This window comes from Lampris incognitus, chromosome 1 (genome assembly GCF_029633865.1).
Source record: "Lampris incognitus isolate fLamInc1 chromosome 1, fLamInc1.hap2, whole genome shotgun sequence".
In the NCBI taxonomy this organism is placed as follows: Eukaryota; Metazoa; Chordata; class Actinopteri; order Lampriformes; family Lampridae; genus Lampris; species Lampris incognitus.
The window spans coordinates 121,778,282-121,801,045 of record NC_079211.1 but is presented as its reverse complement, the minus strand read 5'-3'; the positions used below and the strand labels follow the sequence as shown (position 1 = coordinate 121,801,045).

Genomic DNA, 22,764 nt, shown 5'->3' with positions numbered 1-22,764 from the left:
GAAAAGGTGAGATGTTTTGATCAGAGGCTTTCTCCAGAAACCCAGAGACTCTGGCATGGTGCTGCATGCATACATATGGTACCAAGGCAAATTTGTATCAGGTATAGATACATCCAAGAAGTACTATCTACACTTTAGACTTGTAGACTTTAGACTTCATTGTCCCCAAGGGGAAATTCCTTTCCACAGCACTGTACACACCAGACAACAGTAAACACAACAGCACACAGTAGCAACATACAATGACAGACAGCAGTACACACTCAGGCCTGTTCAGCGAGGCCTATTGATATTTAATCTGCAAAATATTATCTATGAAGAATAAATTACAATCATTCTAGGCCTAGGGTGTGTTTACACTTGTGGCTTGGTGTCCTTGTCTAGACATTATCTGGAAAGATGATTTGTCTTCATTGGAATTTTAATACTAGCTGTAAAAATGGGTCATCTAGTCTGCTGTTTGACAGTCCCTTTAGTATCTCGTTGGCCACTGACTACAAGGCTTTTCTATTTCGCAGCTGACTTTGCCTCCAGCAGGTTCGGAGTAGTGTGCTTTCGCTGAGGCCATTTCGTTAATTTACTCTGCTGCTTTCGGTGTTAAAATACAGGAAATTACACAAACAAAAAATTCATTGTAATGATTATCAACTGTTAAACACTGCCCTAGACAGCGATGTGGGCCTGCTCTTGCAGCTGCTTTTGTTCTCATTTCAGCTCAAGAGAACGACATTAACTGGTCATTACTTTGTCAGTATATCCCAGGAGAGGGTTGGCGCATGTCCACCAAGAGAGAGAAAAGACAGCCTAGTGACATGATAAAACTCTAGGAACAAGATATTTAAGGCATTCATGTGCATGTGCGTGTGTGTGTGTGTGTGTGTGTGTGTAAGGGGGGGGTGGTCATGCAATCCATCTGCAATGCAAGCAGTTGAGAACATGTGAATGAGTGTGGAAGAGAGGAGCGAGGTGGCAGCAGAGAGAGAGATACAGACCAAGTGAAGGGTGATTAGTGTGTATGTGAGTGTGTAAGGTCTAGCAGGGGGAGGATGAGAGGAAATTCTTATCATATGTGGCAGACGGGTCCCAACAGGTTGCCCAGGAAGATCCTTTCAGACAGCCTGACATCTGCAGTGCAGGGAGAGAAAACCTGGATTCACACCATTAGCTGGTGTGGGTGGTAGATGTGGTGTCTATCTGTCTGTTTATCTGATTTACCTGCCTGTTTGTCTATCTGCACATCTGCGCGCACACACACACACACACACACACACACACACACACACACACACACACACACACACACACACTGTCACATTAATAGCCTTTGTACAGTGAAATGACAGTTTGCCTTAATAGATATGAAATAAACATATATTATAATAAATCAGTCATATAAAGTCAAGCGGTGAAATTAGTACGGTAAAGCACAAGGAAAAGAGAGAAAGCGACAGAGTTTCATCTATAAACTAGAAAGTAATTGCAGGGTGGTTACTCTAGCTTTAAAACTAGTACAGTTGGGGCGTGTGGGTGGCATGGCAGTCTATTCCGTTGCCTACCAACACGGAACATGGGGCTCGCCGGTTCGAATCCCCATGTTTAAAATCGCTGTGTTACCTCCTGCTTGGTCAGGCGGGAAGCCGGATGTGGGTACGCGTCCTGGTCGCTACACTAGCACCTCCTCTGGTTGATCGGGACGCCTTTTCGGGGGGAGGGGGAACTGGGGGGATTAGTGTGATCCTCCCACGCACTACGTCCCCCTGGCAAAACTCCTCACTGTCAGGTGAAAAGAAGTGGCTGGCGACTCCACATGTATTGGAGGAGGCATGTGGTAGTCTGCAGCCCTCCCCGGATCAGCACAAGGGATGGAGCAGCAACCGGGGCGGCTCGGAAGAGTGGGGTAATTAGTCAAGTACAATTGGGGGGGGGCAACTATTACAGTTACAAAACCAAATGAAAATGGAAGTCAACAAGGGAAAAGGAGGAACAGTACACACTTCGAAATTGTACATGAGTGTGTGAGGAAGAACAGCTTCGTAAAGTCTCGTGACCTTTCATCTGAAAATTGTAGGAATTTGCAGGAAGAAGGGAAGTGAATTCGGGAGGGCCGAAAAGGGAGGATAAGAGTTTTGTGGTTCTATCTTAAAAGCTGTGGAGGCGTAGTGATGGAAAGATATCAGAGTGCTGAAGAAGAAGATAGTAATAGCAATAATAATAATCATAATCATAATAATATGGCAATAATAATCATGTGGGATTTCATTCAGGTGTGTCTGTCAGCCAGCCTGTTCATCAGCCAGTCGTGGTTTGTAGAAAATGTCCCTTGCTGTTACCACATGATGGATGGCAGAACGTTTCACACAGCAGCTGTGAACCTTTAGATGTGCAGGTAGCAATTTGTGTGATTGATTGGCGAAATAAAGACCCTCACTTCAGAATATCTATCACCTGAAAAATATCAATCTCGCTCCGAGAAAATCATTCAAGGTTTGAGCGGTGGGGAAGTCATTTATTTGATTGGCCTTTTTTTTCCCCTTTTTTTTTTCAAAGCAGTATTTCTTTTTGACAGTGTCTTCATTTGTGATTTGGAAATATTAACAATTAAACTCAGGATGAAATAGATGTACAGTTTTATGAATGAAACTATTTGAATGACAACAGCGGCTCATTTTTCCTAAATGAATACATGGTGTTTTTGGAAAACAAGTCTTTATTTGGTGACTGCAGTATTGCACCCCTATTCTGCATTGTATATTTTGATTTTTTTTTGTACTTATATTCAAATTCAAATTTAAATGGGTTTATTTGCATGACATAACACATCACATATTGCCAAACCAAGCTCATATTTTTCTTGTCTTCTTATATCTTTCTAGTCTCCACCACTCCATCGCTATGTCATTCTACCATGTTTCTTTAAGTTGCGAATCCTTTCATCTTTATCTTCATAAGGTGAGCTGGCAGATACCGAGTATGAGGACTGTCTACCCTGCGAGGAGGGCTGCAAGAGATGCCAATTCAGTGAGTAGATATCTCTCTCTTTCACTCACTCACTCATTAGCTCTCTCTCGCTCTGTCTATCTCTCTCTCGCTCTCCCTCTCTCACTCTCGCTCTCCCTCTCGCACTCACTCACTCACTCACTCACTCACTCACTCACTCACTCACTAGCTCTCTCTCGCTCTCTCTCTCTGTCTATCTCTCTCTCGCTCTCCCTCTCGCACTCACGCACTCACTCACTCACTCATTAGCTCTCTCTCGCTTTGTCTATCTCTCTCTCACTCTCCCTCTCTCACTCTCACTCTCCCTCTCTCACTCTCGCTCTCCCTCTCTCACTCACTCACTCACGCACTCGCTCACTCACTCACTCACTCATTAGCTCTCTCTCGCTTTGTCTATCTCTCTCTCACTCTCCCTCTCTCACTCTCGCTCTCCCTCTCTCACTCTCGCTCTCCCTCTCTCACTCACGCACTCACTCACTCACTCACTCACTCACTCACTAGCTCTCTCTCGCTCTCGCTCTCTGTCCATCTCTCTCTCGCTCTCCCTCTCGCATTCACGCACTCACTCACTCACTCACTAGCTCTCTCTCGCTCTCGCTCTCTGTCTATCTCTCTCTCGCTCTCCCTCTCTCACTCATGCACTCACTCTCTCTCTTTCTCTCTCACTCACTCATTAGCTCTCTCTCGCTCTGTCTATCTCTCTCGCTCTCCCTCTCTCACTCTCGCTCTCCCTCTCTCACTCACGCACTCACTCACTCACTAGCTCTCTCTCGCTCTCTCTCTCTGTCTATCTCTCTCTCGCTCTCCCTCTCTCACTCACGCACTCATTCACTCATTCATTCTCTCTCTTTCTCTCTCACTCACTCTCTCTCTTGCTCGGTCTCCCTCCCTCCCTCACTCTCTCTCTCTTTCACTCTCACTCACTTACTCTCTCTCGCTCTCTCTCTGTGTCTATCTCTCTCTTGCTCTCCCTCACTCACTCACGCACTCACTCACTCACTCTCTCTTTCTCTTTCACTCACTCTCTCTCTCGCTGTCTCTCGCTCGGTCTCCCTCCCTCCCTCCCTCCCTCCCTCCCTCCCTCTCTCTTTCACTCTCACTCACTCACTCTCTCTCTCACTCACTCTCTCTCTCGGTCTCACTCACTCACTCTCTCTCTCTCTCGCACACTCACTCACTCACTCACTCACTCTCTCTCTCACTCTCTCTCTCTCTCTCTCTCGTTCGTTTGTTTCAGCAGGGTCTAAGTGAAATATGATACTTGCATACATATAAACTCCCGGTGCATTTGAAAAGTTGCTATTGAGTTTACAGAGAAACTAAACTGCAACACATTGTACAGACTGACACACAATCAATACAAGAAATTACTCCGCATTTGATCCAGAACAGTGTGCACTTGTGTGTAATTGGTAAGCTTGTCAATCTGAGGGATGGATAAAGGAGATTTAAAGGTGGCCCTACAGCTTGACATGCATCGGGGGCATCTCATGTAGTATTGTTAGTAATAACAATTTGAATCCCTCATTGTGGACTTCATACTAAAGCACATGCTTCCTTTTCACTTTATTATACAGTCAAAGAGGTTCAAGTTATATCAAACAAATGATTTATGAGTGAGTGCAGCTTCCTGAAATGTTTTTCCTCCACAGCTGAGTCACGATACCAGAAGTGCTTTCCATAAATCGCCCATTATTAGCCCACCTACAACCAAACAGATTCCTAAATCCCTCATACAGAGTGGCGTCATGTATTATTCTTCTTTCTGTTTAGAATTGTTTCTTTCTTTTTCTGGATGGGAAAATTTGTAAAAATGAACCACAAGCCTAAACCTTCTACGTTCTAACTACGTGATTACTGGAAAATGAAGCCCCTATCAGGCGGTACACCAGGAAATGGTAATTAGATTTCACCTGATAATCTTGCCGCATCAATATACTATATCTGTCTGGTTTTTACCTACTATATATTAGATGTCCTCCAGGAGGTTACAGATAATTCTTCCCATCTCGGGCACCTCACTCTGTCAAAAAAAGCCCCATCAGAGCCAGAGACCCCCCCCCCATGAAACATATTTCTTTGCCCCCCCCATCCATCCATGCTCAAATACACCCAGTCTCCCCTAGTGATCATAATTCTGAAGACTAAACGAGTCAGTCAGCAGATTAGATGGAAACTTTGAGATGGTAGCCCCTGTGATGTCATGCCACAGGCTAAAGTGAGTGGAGATGAATTGGGAATTCAGTGCAGTGATAAAAGCCGAAGTGTCTGTATGTCTGTGTATGTGTGTGTGGTTCTTTTTTTGAGTCCCATATGTGCGTTTACATGCACTTGTCAGCTTATGTCAGCGTGTGTGCGCGCACATAATTGCATATTTGGGGGGATTCGCATGCATGCGGGGGCATTTGTCTCTAGAGCATGTCTCAGCATGTGTGTGTGTGTGTGTGTGTGTGTGTGTGTGTGTGTGTGTGTGTGTGTGTGTGTGTGTGTGTGTGTGTGTGTGTGTGTGTGTGTGTGTGTGTGTGTGTGTGTGTGTGTGTGTGTGTGTGTATTTGGTTGAAAGTGAGTGAGCTCCATCAATGAGCTTGCCAGCCTGACAGCATGTGATAAGACACATCAGCCCCTATCCGGTCCTATCTCTCACATCAAATAACTTCTATTCCCATCTTGTCTGCTCATCATCACTTTTTATATTCTTCTCTGCTCTCAGACACTTTTATACACTATGGAATTATAATGGAGGGAGGGAGACACGGGTATTGTAATTGGACCAGCTTCGGGTCTCTGATGGCTATGTGTAGCATGTCACTAACACTGTCAACTGCAGGGGCTGTGCATCGCTTTGTAGCTCAAATGCACTGCAGAACGTTATAGTTGGGATGTCCGTTTTCTGTGTAAGTCAGCGAGTAGAGAATAGCTCTGATACTGCCAGGGATAGGGGTTCAATTACCCATGCAGTTTCTTTGGGACAACATACCATTAAAACTGCCAGGGTGATGTTAATCGCAGGGTCACTGTGACTCCTCATGCAGTATGATGCTGCCTTGGAGTGCTCTGGCTTGCTTTCAGTAAGAATATTCGATCTTGTGTGTATTTTAGGCCATTGTAATTGGGGAAATGACCCAAGAACCCGGTGCACATAAGCTGGCACCTAGCTGCCCTACAGAATGTAGGGACACAGAGGCAGAGCAAGTGCAGCTTTGGGAACTTGCACCTTAAAAGGTCTCCTAACTGCCCAGGCAGGAGGTGCACAGGTAGGAACATCCAGGAGAACAACACTTCAACAACACTTCACTTGGGCAGTATGGTGGCACAGTGGTTAGAGCTGTTGCCTCACAGCAAGAAGGCCCTGGGTTTGAACCCTGGGGTTCTCCAACCTTGGGGTCATCCCAGGTCATCCTCTGTGTGGAGTTTGCGTGTTCTCCCCGTGTCTGTGGTGGGTCTTCTCCCGGGTGCTCCAGTTTCGCCCACCATCAAAAAAAGACATGCATTTTAGGGTTATCACTCCTCTCTGTGTCCCTGACCGAGGCATGGCAAGACAAACTGGAGCTGGTCCCGGGTGTTGCACGGCGACTGCCCACCCATCCTAGCTACACAGCTAGGATGGGTTAAATGCAGAGCATAATTTCCCCATGGGGATTAATAAAGTATATCAAAATTTAAAGAAAAAATCAAAAACCACTTTGCTAATTTGTGCTATTCTGACCACAGAAAACCAGACATGGCCTTTTCGATTGTGCTGAGCTCAAGAGTGTCTTAGCTGGTGTCAAAACTGTCTTTACCCACGTGACCTTCCAAACATACTACATTTTGCAGCTGGATGAAACTAGCGGATACTAATGCTGGCGCTTTTCTTAACACTAAAACTTAGCTCTCCTCTTGTCAGTCACTGCACACAAAGGTTTTTTTCACAATACCTGATCTGAGATGGATTAAAAAAGTCAAGTCCAAGCCACTGAAGCTGTAAGGTTTGGTCCAGCTTATTGTATTGCACCAGACACACGCTGAAGCAGTCCACCAGATCCAGCAGCCCACCTAAGCTTCCTCTTTCCACAGCGTGAAAGCATATTAACTCGAGCTCCTGCATAAACACTTTGTGTTTGTATATTTGCTGTGGAAACACAATTTGGATTGTTCCTACAGGCAATACAACATGCTTGTGGTGCAAAAGAAGTGCAGCATTGGCTTCAGTCTCTGCAGTGTACACACTTTTGGACTGAACTAGTCAAATTCTTTGCCCACCGTAACCCAGTGCATTATCGCCTGCAACTGGTCTATAATATTAAATGACTTTTGCATTTTTGAGAAGTCTGTTATTTTTTTTCACCGGTACATCGCCTTTGTTTACATCTCTATGCTAACACCCAGTAGTAAATGAGAAACACCAAAGTGCAGCAAGTATGCAAGTGGTGGTCATTGTATACAATAAGAGTATTGTATGCAATAAGACTTATGACTGTGATTATATTTTGATGATTCAATTTCCACAAGAAGTACACACCCTTTTAGACCACAACACATTTTGCCCATGTTGTAAAAAAGCCTGAGCTGTGAATATAAACTTTAACCTTACTCAGTAGCTATCCTCACCTCAAATACAAGCCGTATGAATGCATGCGGTGTGATGATTGTTGTAAGAAAATCCGGCCTTTAAAGGGTAGCATAATAATCACCTAGTATGCCATCCTACCTGAAAGAGTATAACCCTTCTCTTTATCTGTCAGCAATCAACTTTTCCATTTCTTGGTGCTAAACACATGTTGTGCTTCCAAGTTCTTACAACTCCAGCGTAGACTGTCTACGGTGACCTGTCTACATGACAGACTTATGGATACCTGGTGCTGTGTGTGTGTGTGTGTGTGTGTGTGTGTGTGTGTGTGTGTGTGTGTGTGTGTGTGTGTGTGTGTGTGTATGTGTGCGCATGTGTGTGAGTGTGTGTGCGTGTATGTTTATACAGTACCTTTCCATGTCCATATGTGCTGGTATGTGTGTTGAGTGGGTAAGAATGCAGCATGGGATTGCTCGCAGCCACTGCACGTTTAGAATGTGTTTATGCCATTCAAGTGTGTGTGAGAGGAAGAGGGAGGGAGAGAGAGAGAGAGAGAGAGAGAGAGAGAGAGAGAGAGAGAGAGAGAGAGAGAGAGAGAGAGAGAGAGAGAGAGAGAGAGAGAGAGTCAGAGTGAGTGAGTAGCTCTTACTCAAGCACATACTTGAGAATCTGTGTGCCAATTTAAACTCAGTTGAAGTTTCACCCCCTGGCTTGCACAATTAATATTTATGTGGGCACTGTTTTCTACCGTCACATCGACACAGCCTAGAGGCATGGTTTCCGGCTCCTTGTTTGCTCGCTCTTATTCCATACCTCTTTCCCTCCCACTTTTCCTTTCTCTCAGCCTCTCTGTATGAGTAATTGCTTTCACAGGTAGTGGCTTGTCGACTCTGTATTGAAGTGCAACGCGACGCGGTGTTAAATTGTGGGTGCCGGAAGGCCTTACTGGCAAGGGTGGGAAAGACAGAGACAGAGACAGAGTAGGGTGGGTGGGTGGGGATTGGGGCTTTTCTCAAGAGTATAACGTGAGAACGTCCCATGGGGAACTCTGTTGAATGAGCATTTGGAAGGTGTCCCTCTCCCTCCCTGCGTCTCTCTCTTTATGTTGGTCTCTCAGTACCACTTTGTCTCTCCCTCTTCTTTCCCCTTCTTCCTCTGTGTTCCTCTGTGTGTGTCTTGCTGCCCCCCCCCCCTCTCTTTGTCCTTTGGGATGTTTTCACAGTGTTGGACCAGGGGATGACAGGAAGGCACTTCTGTGGTTACCAGTTGGATGATTTTGATTGACAGAAGGAATTAATTAGGTTGGAAGAGAAACGAACTTCCTCTCTGGCGGGCATGCACACACACACACACACACACACACACACACACACACACACACACACACACACACACACACACACACACACACACACATGAATTATTTATTGCTGGCCCCATATTTTTTTGGGGTAATCGAAATTTTAAGCAGTAAATATCAGGATGTTTTACATGACCCATCAATCACATTATGCACATTTTTCTGTGTAAATCACTGAAGTGCACACACAGCCACCACGGTCTCTCTCTCTCTCTCTCTCTCACACACACACACACACACACACACACACACACACACACACACACACACACACACACACACACACACACACACACACACAATCAAGAACAAAGAAATTATGTGTGGGTCTTTTGGACTAAACAAAAAAGCGGGTACTTTTATTTGGGGGGGGGGTCATTGATTTTTATATTTGTCAAAGTATATTTTGGGGTTCGGTTTCTCGTGTGTTTCACACTGATCCAACTGAAGTAATTGGCCTGAGTGTGACGCTGAGTTCATAGTGAGCAGAGTCTGAGTTTATTGCGTGGTGTGAGAGCTCTCCCTTCTGGTGATAAACAGAAACTGAGGCCCACAAAAGCGCAAACGAATGTCTGTTATTATTATTATTATTATTATTATTATTATTATAAATCAATCTTATATAGCGCTTTTCAAACACTCAAAATCCTTTTACAATAAACGGCGGTGAAACAAGACAACAGATAAACATAACACAAACATACAGGGGTGAATGGGAAGCGGCAGTCACACACAACGCCAGCAGTACTCTCCCACTTAGACAGACACAAAAGGGCAAGAAAAACAAAAAACAACTGCACTGTAGACGTTGATTTTCTGTAGGGGTATACTCCCGTAGCCTATTCCTCCCCCGAGGTGTCCACTAGGTAGTGGCACTACTTAACCCATAGCTGGGGGTTGGTTCGTGGGCATCAGGGAATATCCCCTCACTGGTGGGCCTGCATACCACACGTCTAGGGGCCAGACCTCCTCCGAGTCCCTTGTAGTTCAGCCAGGGTCCAAGGTGTACCCAGTTGTCTTGTGTCGCCACGAGGAGGCACTACATAGGGCTTGCTGTTGGAGAGGTTATGTACTGGTAGAGAGAGACTTACGTGCTTGGCTCGCCTGTTCACGTTTCTGCCAACCAGCGGTGAAGGTTGAGACGTGACAGGCACTGAACACTACACCAACACACTAGACGCTGTTTTGAAAATTAAATACATATTTGTGGGGGGGGGGGGTTCATGTCCCCTGCTGTATTGTTTATATGTATGTATATATATATATATATATATATATATATATGTGTGTGTGTGTGTGTGTGTGTGTGTGTGTGTGTGTGTGTGTGTGTGTGTGTGTGTATTGTAGCGAATTCGGGGGGGGGGCAACTACAGGAACTGCCGCGGCCGGTACGCGAACCCGTATCGCTGACCGCTCGACTAAAGGGTCCGACCCGTCAGCGAAATAAAGTTTTGTTAAAAAAAACACTAGACGCTTCACAACAACCCCACTTCTTTCAGAAGAACTCAAACGTCTCTTTGCATTTAATTTTTCTTACCTTGAGGCTTAGAGTTCCCCATTTCTCATCAGCCCAGCTTCTGCCCAACATGTCAACGACTCATTGTGATTTTGTGCTCCTCACAACAGAGGCTCCAGATCGACACCAACAGGGAACTGTCTGTGTCAGCTGTGAAGATGGCTACTACCAGTAAGGCTCATTTGATGAATATTTTTCAAGGACATGATAACAATAAAAGCAAACATTCTGATGATTATGAATTGTCTTGATCAACAATTATATTTGCCACAGAACTGCATCTACCCTGTGGTAAAATCTTCGAAGGTCACTTTTAATTAGAACACGTATTACAAGGACAATATATCAACAAATTCATGTTGGGGCTAAGGGGCCAAACAGGAAGTAAGAATTCATGTGTTGCACCTGGATTTATGTTGTCGATCTGCTAATGCAAACCAAAAAAATTAAACCGATCCAAATGTTTCTAGATTTCTACTTGCTGAAGTGAGACTATAACTCAACATCAATCTTTCTTTGTGCTACAATGTTTTTTAATCCTATATTTTCCCATTTCTTTCCCCACCTCCTTTGAAGACATAATGTAATTTGAAGTCTCTCAACTAATTTCTCCTTCTCTCTCTCTCTCTCTCTTTCTCTCTCTCTCTCAGGCTTGGGACAGACTGTCATCGGTCGTGCCCAGATCAGACCTACAGTGTGAATGACGCCATGGTGTGTGCCCAATGCACGGACTTGCGATGTGTGAACTGTGACAGTGAGCAGTGTTACTGGTGTGAAGAGGGATTCTACATCCTCGGTATGATTTATGATTCTTTCTGCATCTCTGTGACGATGTTGCTCTGTATTTGTTACACTCATAGTCCAAGTGTAGGTCCCCTCGTTTTAAATGCTCTTTTTAACAGCTTGAGACATTATCTCTGGGGAAATACATTTGTATTAATTGACAATACATTGACTATCCCATGGATAATTTTTCCAAATCATTGTTGAACTCCCATGATTGACAGCCAAGGTGTTTATCTGATGTAGTTGTTAAGAATTTAATAAATACTACCATAAGTCAGTAATGATCAGGTGTTGAGAAAAGCCATTCCCGCCGATAAACATGAGTGGATGATGATAAGCCATTACCCTGAATGACTAAAAGGATTCATATTAAGCACAGGTAAGGAAGGGAAAATTCAGGGATTGTGTATCAGAGAATTAGAATGTAATTCTTTTGCGTGTGTATAAGTCAAGTCTTACCAAGTGTATATCTGTATGTGAGCCTACTTGTGTGTGTGTGTGTGTGTGTGTGTGTGTGTGTGTGTGTGTGTGTGTGTGTGTGTGTGTGTGTGTGTGTGTGTATGTGTGTGTGTGTGTGTGTGTGTGTGTGTGTGTGTGTGTGTGTGTCCAACCCAGACGGAGACTGTGTAGAACACTGTAAGGACGGCTTCTTTGTGGACGAAGAGAGCCAGGACTGTGAGCCGTGCCACCGCACCTGTCGCACCTGCGGAGGGCCGAGATATGATGACTGTGACTCCTGTGAAGAGGGATTCCTGCTAAAAGGAGGAGAGTGTTTGGACCGAACCAGAGCCCGCTGCCCCGATACACACTTCAAAAACCGTAAGACAGGCATCCATTTCACCACAGCACCTTATAAAAGTAGCCAGTAGGTTTTTAAAATTGAACGATAATTGCGGTAGGTCGTTTAAAAACGTACTTTCCCGTCTTAGTGGTTGAATCATTTCAGTTAAACTTTGAGACAGATTCTGAAATTAATTCTCAGATATAGGGACTACAGTTTCCTGATGAAGGACAAGCGTCCCATGTCTGGCTGGTGTCTTCGCTTTCATGATGCAGCCCCATCAAAAGCAGGACACAAACCTCTCAGAGCATATCGGCCAGCTTTTGATTTCACAGGTGTCTCCTAAACACCAACTGCTCCTATTGGCATGTGATTTATTTCAAATAATACTCGGTATCTTGTGTGTCGATAAAACACCCAGCTCGTCTGTTTATTTTTCTTTTTTCTTCCTATCTCATTTTTAATGCTTTCTGTTAGCGTCACTGTGGGGAGAGTTATTCCTCTTTTTGTTGTGTTTCATCAGTGTTGTTTTTTTTTTTTTTAATCCTGCTCATCTACTTCTCTCCTCTGGGAACATTAAATTTGAGGGTCCTCACCTCCTTCCTCACCTTCCCCATTCATTTGCCACTACGGTCTCTTGTCGTTCATATCTTGCATTATTTTTCTTCTTGCTGTTTGCAGGTCAGGAGCAGTGCGAGCAGTGCCACTCCTCCTGCAAGACGTGCTCTGCTGCAGGGCAGGAAAACTGCAACACTTGTGACTCAGGTACATTTCCTCTGTCAACAGCAAACACATCCTGTGGCGTAGCAACGTCGTAGTATATCGGTGCTTTAAATCAGTGTCTTTGAAACGACGGGATGGCACTGAAAATAGTTTGCGGACCCTCCACTGTTAACCCTAGTGAGCGCTGCTGTGGTTAACAAGTCCATTTCACCTTTATCCGCCAAATTCATTTGGTTTGGATCTGGGGCTGAAAACAAGTCACAGACACCTCTGCTGAACAGAATCACCTTCATTAGCAAATTATCACATGCACACACACACACGCAAGCACGCACCCACACACACACACACACACACACACACACACACACACACACACACACACACACACACATTGAATAAACTTGGGGTGTCCGGGTGGTGTGGCAGTCTATTCTGTTGTGTCCCAGTACATGGGGATCTCCGGTTCGAATCCCCGTGTTACCTCCAGCTTGGCCGGTCGTCCCTACAGACACAATTGGCCATGTCTGCAGGTGGGAAGCCAGATGTGGGTATGTGTCCTGGTCGCTGCTCTAGCGCCTCCTGTGGTCGGTTGGGGTGCCTGTTCGGGGGGAGGGGGAACCGGAGGGAATAGCGTGATCCTCCCACGTGCCACGTCCCCCTGGCAAAACTCCTCACTGTCAGGTGAAAAGAAGTGGCTGGCGACTCCACATGTATGGGAGGAGGCATGCGGTAGTCCTCCCCGGATCAGCAGGAGGGGTGGAGCAGCGACAGGGACAGCGCAGGAGAGTGGGGTAATTGGCTGGATACAATTGGGGAGACAAAAGGGGGGGGGGGGAGTTTGAACAAACTCATTGACTTCCCACTTCCTATTTATTACTTATTACATTTTATTTACATATTACTTGTTACATTTACCGTATTACATTACGCTCTTTTTTATTTGACCGGTGATTTGTCTCTTTGTCTTAAGGTACATTTCTGACTCTGCAACAGTCCTGTGTGTCACATTGTCCCCCCGGTACATTTGCCAACAAGACATCTGGCCAGTGTGAAGACTGTCTCCCAGGCTGTGTGTTGTGTCAGGATGCATGGCAGTGCCAGCGGTGTCGCAGCAGACCCACACAGCTGTACCTGCAGGATGGGCTGTGTGTGGTGGACTGTCAGAGGTTTGATCTACCGTCATCAGCTCTACTTCTCATTTGTTCTCTCTCTCTGCTTGTATGCATGGTTTTCTATCCCCTCATCCTGTTTTCTCCTCTCTGTTGTGTGTTTATTATGTCATGATAATACCATGAAGGATAACACCTCAGTGTTACTTTTTCATTCGGAGGCTTTAGTAACAGAATCAGTTTAATTAGCCAATTAATGTGGCACATACGGCAGATATGACTTTAGGTTGACCACATAGCTTGCATTGAACATATAAAAGTAATATGGAAAAACTGGGAGAAAGAAAGAAAAATCTTGGAAATATTTAAATATTTATTCATTCATTCATTCATTCATTATCCAAACTGCTTATCCTGCTCTCAGGGTCACGGGGATGCTGAAGCCTATCCCAGCAGTCATTAGGCGGCAGGCAGGGAGACACCCTGGACAGGCCACCAGGCCATCACAGGGTATTAAGTATTAAAAATTTAAGTTTACAGTCAGTTTGCAATATGTACGCGCTGTTTGTATACACATGATTGTTTGAGGATGGCTGGCTATAGATGCAAGCGATTTGAAAAAAGAAAAAAAAACAACAACAACAGAGATATTATTGTGCTTCACATAATACTTGCATGGGCGGCACGGTGACACAGTGGTTAGCGCGGTCTCCTCACAGCAAGAAGGTCCTGGGTTCAAGCCCCGGGGTAGTCCAACCTTGGGGGTCGTCCCAGGTCGTCCTCTGTGTGGAGTTTGCATGTCCTCCCCGTGTCTACATGGGTTTCCTCCGGGGGCTCCGGTTTCCTCCCACAGCCCAAAGACATGTAGGTCAGGTGAATTGGCTGTGCTAAATTGTCCCTAGATGTGTGTGTGTGTGTGTGTGTGCGTGCGTGTGTGTGTGTTGGCCCTGTGATGGTCTGGCGGCCTGTCCAGGGTGTCTCCCCGCCTGCTGCCCAATGACTGCTGGGATAAGCTCCAGCATCCCCGCAACCCTGAGAGCAGGATAAGCAGTTTGGATAATGGATGGATAATATTTGCAACTTTTCTTACCTCTTCTCTTCCTCATGTCTTGTCTGCTTTCTCCATCCTGTCCTCAGAGGATTTCCGCAAGGCGATGCCTGCCAGCCGTGTGACCCAAAGTGCTTGTCCTGTCAGGGCAATGCTTCTCACTGTCTGAGCTGTGCCAGTCAGTACCTCTTACTGAACCACTCTTGCATGAGGCAGTGTCCCGAAGAGTACTACACCACTGAGGCAAAGTGTCTACGATGCCCGCCCAACTGTAAGGAGTGTAACCGTGACGGCCTGTGTAAAGGTGAGAGCACACAGTGGAGAGGTGGAGCGCAGAGGGATGGGATGGAGGGGAAATGTCCCATCCCCCATAGTGTAACAAATGAAACAACACTGATGGGAGTGCAGTCACTAGTTTGGTGGGCTGAGGGAAAGGCAGAAGTCAGGAGACAGGAGTAAGGCTGCAGCCACAGTGGGTATGAGGCAACAGAAGGCAATATGTGGAAGATGGTTGGATGAAACTCATGTCAAAAAAGGTCTGGAGGAAGGAATGAAGAAAGGGATTGATGGAAATGGAGTTCAGAATAGAAAAAGAGATGAGGAGAGGAGAGAGAGGTGCACTTTAATACAGCCGAGTAATTTCCACAGCTGTCGAGAGTAGAAACGGTATGACTGAAATCATATGTGGCAATGCTGTTGGGTCTGTGGCTCAGTAACCCGTCAACAGGATGGAAATGACAACGGTGATAGTAAAAATGGCATTAATGATGTCAGTAACAACAATAATTATATATTAACAACAACAAAGGTGCATACACAAAAATTTCTAAACAAGAATAAAACAAAAGCTCAGACCTAAGCTAGTCCGAGTATTTTGAGATGAGATGATATGTAGGGGCAGGAGAAACTGAGAGAAATCAGGAAGGAAGGGAGGAGGGAACATTTTTCATGTAAATTCGCATTGAAATGTAGGCCATTTCCATGCAGGCCTGCATTTCAGAGTCGGAGTCCTCCTGTGTAGTAGCTAAAGTTAAAACCGCGTAACCTCTTAACCATTTTTAAAAGCCTATAAGTGCCCCCCTCCCCGATCTGATCTCTCTTCATCTCCCTGCCTCTCCCAGCGTGTGCTCACTACTATTACCTCCACAAGGACAAGTGTGTGGACGACTGTCCCGCTGGCTACTTTGTCAGTGAGGAGCAACAGGAGTGTGTGCGCTGTCATGCTGATTGTGCTTCATGTGATGGGCCGGACGTGGATGACTGCAATGTATGCAAGAACCTGAAAGCGGTTCGTTATAACGGGGAGTGTCTGGCTCGCTGTCCCACCAACACCTACCATGATATGGCTACCTCCGAATGCAGGGGTAAAGCTGTTTCTAGACACACATATGTGAACACACACACACACACATTCACACAAGGCTTGGCATCAATCCTTCTTTCAAGTATCAAAAATCGGAAAATTTCTCTGATGATTGTTCAACCAATCAACCAATCAATCAATAAATCAATCAATCATTCAAGGTGCATTTTATATAGAACTTTTCTAGATGCAACAGCCACTCAAAGCACTTTACAATTAATTAATTCACAAACACACATACGCACACACAATGTCACATGGGGGCAATGTAATCACACTAGTTAAGAAAATCATTAACAGACAACAGCAAATTTCAGTTGATAATACTGGCCGTGGCTGTAGAGCAGCTTATTAACTTGTTAACTAGCCCACAATAATGATAAAAATAAGGCTCTCAATCACAATCAATCAATCAATCAGATTTTATTTGTATAGCACTTTTCATGCAAACAAATGTAACACAACGTGCTTCACACAATAAAACAATAAAATCTCCCCCTCACAATAAATAAATAAACAAAAAATAAATAAATAAAAGTACAGGCAAATTTTATAAAAGTACAGACAAGTTTAAAACTGAGTTAGTAAAGCAAATAAAAGTCTCATAAATACTGATTAATTAAAAGTAACAACAATCAGAGCAGAATATATAAAAATAGCAAAATATAACACACACACACACACCCTATGAACTTAGCTGTAGGCTGTTTTAAAAGTAAGGTTTTTCAACTGCTTTGAAATGTGTGCAGCTTGACCTGCTCTGGACCTAGCATGAGGGATGGTTAAAAGCAGCGGTCTGTTAACATAAACATAACAGTTTTAACATAAGTGGTCATAATAAGAACGGTGACAAACTCTCATGTATTACAAACGTTTTATTGAACTAAATCGGGCATCTTGGCTGCATTCTCTGTTTGTTTTTATATAAACTAAACAAGTTGTTTGCTGATTTCGTGGAAACCCATCAATTCAGGAGAGGTTTGCGGGTGGTGGCAGAATGTAACATCGCCCACGTATGGTCACCAAATGTATAACAGTACAAAAGCAAATGAATAGAAAAATGGGACATAAAAAGGTTTTTTTTCCCTGTAATTTTAATATATCGATGCCTCAAGATTTTCTCGATATAACAACATGCTGATCGATATTCAATATATCTATATTTTATGACATCCCCAATTCTCTGTCTCTGTGCCTGTCTGTCTGTCTCTCTCTCTCTCTCTCTCACACACACACACAACAGCAAACATACTGTACACACATAAACACACATGCTTTGCATTGTCTGATTATATCAGAAACTTTCTCATCTCTTGTGTGTGGGCGCATGAATGTTGTAGTCTGTCACGACCGAGTCTTTCCCATAAGTATCACTAGTGTTGATCTGTTGTCCCCAGTCTGTGATGGGTCTTGTCTGACCTGTTCGGGACCTGAGCCCTCTTCCTGCCTCAGCTGTGCCAGCGACATGCGTAAAGACGAGACAGGACACTGTGTGTGGTACAGCCAGTGTTCACTACGCTCATACATGGGTGAGGACGGGGCGTGCCAGTTGTGCCACCCAATGTGTCATCGCTGTTCCGGGTCCGGAAATCACCATTGCCTCAGCTGCAATGCACCACACTTCCTCCTGAGTGAGTCACGGAGATAAATTGCACTCTCAGAAAGTGCTGTTGTCAGATTGTACTTTAGCTGGGCCGATTAAGATTGAGCCTTCACCTCCATAGTTCATGTACTGTTCGTTTGCTGATACCTACATCAAAATGCATATTTTTCACAGTAATTTGTTAATAGGATGCTTTTTGCAGTGTTCCCCAAAGTAAGCTAAGTTTGGAAGAAAATAGTCGACATGAACTGAAGGTTGATTGAAAACTGTCCTCCTTTCAGCCAGACCAAATGCCCACTGCAGTCGAGGTAGATGGTTAGATTTATTATGTCAAATAATAGACTGCTACACTACCCGGGTGTCCGGGTAGTGTGGCAGTCTATTCCGTTGCCTACCAACATGGGGATTTCCAGTTCGAATCCTCTTGTTACCTCTGGCTTGGTCAGGCGTCCCTACAGGCACAATGAGCCATGTCTGCGGGTGGGAAGCCGGATGTGGGTATGTGTCCTGGCCGCTACACTAGCGCCTCCTCTGGTCGGTCGGAATAGCGTGATCTTCCCGCACGCTATATCCCCCTGGCAAAACTCCTCACTGTCAGGTGAAAAGAAGAAGCTGGCGACTCCACTTGTGAGACATGTGGTAGTCTGCAGTGGGGCAATTGGCCGATACAATTAGGGAGGAAAAGAGAGAAAAAAAATATGTCAAACATCAGAATGTTGTCAAATAGACAAAACCTGTTTCTTTGCTGTACTAAAATGCAAGATGTGTAATGTATAAGGGGAATTCAACATTGTACCTTCAGTTATTTGAGATAACTGCAATTTAACATAGCTAGCTAGAGGTTGTTACCCACCAGAGATGCATTTCAACTTTTAAAAGCATAGCTGCTTCCCTCTTTGTCTATCAGACAATACCTGTGTGGAGGAGTGTCCTGAGGGCTACTATGGAGACAAGGATGAGCACGCATGTAAAGTCTGTCACCCCAGCTGTAAGTCATGCGTAGGACATCACAGCGTGCAATGTGCCACCTGTAAACCCGGTTTCTACAGGCAGGGATACAGCTGTGTCGAGACCTGCTCAGAGAGGTTGGAAGAGCACACACACACACACACACACACACACACACACACACACACACAAAATGGTGGAACATTTGACCTCAGATCAGTCGAGGTATTGCTCAGGAAAGGTTATTCAGCCTACATGTGGGGAGTACAGATGGAGCCTCTACCTAAAGACGGATGTGTATGAGTTTCTACGATGAAAGAAAAACATAAAGGAAACATAATGAGAAGAAGAGTGCGACAAGTCTAAACTAAAACAAAAAAAATGACAAGTTAGCATGGGAATGCTGTTAGTTTCTTGTCATGAAACTGTATGTACAGTGGAAAAGTACTGAAAGCAACAGAGTGGAAAAGTACAACCATGTACAATTAAATACAATTCACTTCCACAACACACTCACACACTCACTCTTTCTCTCTGTCTCTCTCCCTCTCTCCGTCTGTGTCTCTCTCCCTGTCTCTGTCTCGCTTATTGAATGTGTTGACACACTGACAGACAGCTTTTATGAAACCTCTTGTTGGTGTCAGGAATCAGCAGGCTATGACAATCCTCTCTGTCCTTTCCTTTACTCTTAACTGTTATCTCCTTTTTTATGTCTCCACGTCCTCACTTTTGTCCTGCCCTCTCCTCTCTTCCCTTCTACCTTTTCTTTAGTATCCTCTCCATTTCTTAGAAGGGAAGCATGAGGCTTATCATAAATCCCTCTGATGAATGGAACTGATCATGTGTCATTAAGGAATATCAGACATGTGAATAAAACGTCTCCCCTCTCCCTGCCAGCCACTTTGTCAACACCACCTCCGGAGTGTGTGAGCGGTGTCACTCTTCCTGTGGTCAGTGTTTGGGTCGCGGTAGCAGAGACTGTCTGAGCTGTGGGGACGATTACTTGTACCTGAGACAGTGGGGGCAATGCCTGCAGAGTTGCCCTGTTGGCTACTATGAAGATACTTGGTCTCAGGCCTGTCTCAGGTGTCATCCCACCTGCAAGACTTGCAAAGGTAAAAAGAACATGTCATTGCCTCTCTCTCTCTCTCTCTCTATATATATATTTATTTATTTTTCTGGGGGCTGAGGGAATTCACGCTACTGACATAAGCAGGAAGTTTGGAATCAGAATTGGCCTTGTTCTTCATTTTCACTTCAATACCCTTCAACAACAGCATTTTTAAAGTTGGGATTGGGGTCATTAGAATAACATTCAAAAATAATAATTTTGTCTATTTGTTCGATTTCATGAGACAGATGCATCAAGCATTAAGGTCCCAGTCAGTTGGCATTGCATGTGTTCACCAAGCCCAGCTTCATTTGGTATTTGGCTTACGGTGGTCACTAATGCATTAAATAGATGGATAACTTTAGCAGATAAGAAAACAGAGAAAAAACAACAAGCTTTACAGAACCATGGATGTGAAGATGACTTGGTGTCTCATAACATTAACTATAAGTTTATTTCAACCATTACAGCAGATAGAAACTGAATGTAATCTCTCCTATGTGGATGGACTCCCCCTTACTCCTATTCATAACATTTTACATTTACAGCCTTCTGTAATCTAGATGAGCCTGCTTTTTTTTATTTGTGTAACTCTGTTTTATTGAACACATCTGTTTTCATGTGTTCTGTCTTTTATACTGCTGTCCATTTGTCCAGCTGAAAAGAGCACTAAAATTGTTCAAAAGAAGCTGAAAGTCATAGGGATTCTGTGTGCACTTCAATCAATCAGGAGAGTAGTAAAAGTAGTAAAATAGTTTTACAGTCACGTGTTTATGTCTCACGTGATTTTGTTTTTCCAAGAAATACTATATCCGTGTAAGTTAATGTGCCCTTCTCTCTCCACCAAAGCAAGCCATCTGTCTTATGGTTTGGAAAATCCAGCCAAGCCATGACATCCACATTCAGGACCAGAGTCTCTCTATTTCTCTTGGTCAATGTTAGCAGAAACTGGAAAATGATCACCCTCTTTCTTGCCCTGTCTCACACACACACACACACACACACACACACACACACACACACACACACACACACACACACACACACACTCTCTCTCTCTCTCTCTGCACTGCATGCTGGCAGGTTGGGTGTGTCAGTGTGAGTGAGTGTGTTGAATTAGCTTGAGTGTGTTTTTTGGCTTAATTCACTGTTTTTCTGCTGCTTTCACTTTTCTTTGTACATGGTAAGGTAAGAGGAATTTACTTTTACTTCGTTGCTAGTTGTTGGGAAGTGACTGGATTAGCTGATTGGAGTTTGGTGATGTTCAGTATGACATCCCTCCCTGGTGAGGGTTCGCCTCCCCTGTCTATCAGACACAGGGTTAGAGTCGTGGTTGACAGACACCCCGCCTGCTGCCCAATGACTGCTGGGATAGGCTCCAGCATCCCCGCGACCCTGACAGCAGGATACGTGGTTTGGATAATGGATGGACGGATGACTCGGGGTACACTGTCGACCAGATTCTCCTGGCTGCAGGAGAAGAGGTCGGCTATGAGAATATCACATATGGCTCTCGGATGAATAAAACCGTGGTGTTTTTTTCCGAGAGGAGCGTTTGGTCCACCTACTGGTTTAGAGGCCTGATGCTAGACCATCTGTTTGTAGCCGTCTCGCCATTGTTTTTGCCATCAACATGTATTACCGTGTCAGGCGTACCTCCATTTATTCCGAACGAGCTCCTTGAAAGAGATCTGAGTCGTTTTGGAAAGTTTGCTAGTGGGTTCAGAACAGTTCGTCTGGGTTGTGATAACGCTAGACTACAGCATGTTAACTCCCTGTGGAGATGGGCGTTCATGTATTTAAATGATTCTTCACAACATTTAGAAGCAGAGCCGGCCCAAGGCATAAGCGAAGTAAGCGGTTGCTTAGGCAAGAGCACTTGAAATGTCAAACACGACAGGTTGATAAATATATATATATATATATATATATATATATGTAACCCCTTCTTCACTGGCGGGCAACGCCAAGCACATTTAAACAAGACAACATCCTAATGCTACCAGTTACTAAAGTGTTACAATAAAATCCAATGGCGCAACAGGATCCTGAGTTCTCAGCGGTGGAATGGTGAGCTGGCCGAACCTCCTGTGCACTAGTAGGCTAGTGCCACTAATGACAATATTAGTGATAAATGATAATAGAAATAATTAACCAAGATAATTATCAATTTAGTAGCGCGGTGCCTCCACTGAGAAAATACTACACTTACCTAAGGCTAGTGTATCTTCCCAGAATTTAACAAACCTGTGGTTAAGGTAGATCTTATAACCCTGCTGTGTACTGAAGTACTGTACAAGCTTCTTACCAGCACTCTAAAAGTAAATGAGCTGCCAATACACCCGAAATATAATTAATAATAATAGGATTTATTTGATAATACTGAGAGAGAGAGAGAGAGAGAGAGAGAGAGAGAGAGAGAGAGAGAGAGAGAGAGAGAGTACCACACGAGAGTAGTATTGTTGATCAAATAAACATTAATTAAAATTACACAGGGTGTGACAACCGTCACAATAAACAGAAAGAAAGTATCAAAAGAATACAAAAATACCCAGCGCTTTCTGTTGGGGCCCGTTGGTGCACATTAAAGCAGTTCTCTGAGCGCAGAGCAAGGCAGCCACCCTACGATGCCCAGGCGACAAGACAAAAGTGTGTGTGTGTGTCAGTATAAGTGAAATTGTCGGGTTACTCACAACCCATCGCTCCCACGACCGGGAGGCTGTGTGCAGTCCAGAGGATGGAAGGCGCAGTGCTAGCTGTCGGCTCCCCGACAGCGGCCTCCACCCGCAAGATGGCCACAGGTCGCAACGTTCCGAAAACCCCGGCGAAGACAATGGTCCTCCGGTGGGAGAAGAAAGCAATCAGAC

General features: G+C 44.6%; 1 protein-coding gene across 1 annotated transcript in view; it reads left to right on the top strand.

The window, feature by feature from the left end:
* LOC130112007 (proprotein convertase subtilisin/kexin type 5-like) overlaps positions 1 to 22,764 on the top strand; it is a 33,252-nt gene that overhangs the window by 624 nt on the left and 9,864 nt on the right. Inside the window, exons 2-10 of the mRNA XM_056279319.1 lie at positions 10,533 to 10,593; positions 11,872 to 12,027; positions 12,671 to 12,754; positions 13,686 to 13,881; positions 14,962 to 15,176; positions 15,994 to 16,236; positions 17,633 to 17,866; positions 18,746 to 18,923; positions 19,684 to 19,736. Coding sequence (XP_056135294.1) covers positions 10,533 to 10,593; positions 11,872 to 12,027; positions 12,671 to 12,754; positions 13,686 to 13,881; positions 14,962 to 15,176; positions 15,994 to 16,236; positions 17,633 to 17,866; positions 18,746 to 18,923; positions 19,684 to 19,736 — 1,420 coding nt within the window. The remainder of the gene's footprint in view (positions 1 to 10,532; positions 10,594 to 11,871; positions 12,028 to 12,670; positions 12,755 to 13,685; positions 13,882 to 14,961; positions 15,177 to 15,993; positions 16,237 to 17,632; positions 17,867 to 18,745; positions 18,924 to 19,683; positions 19,737 to 22,764) is intronic.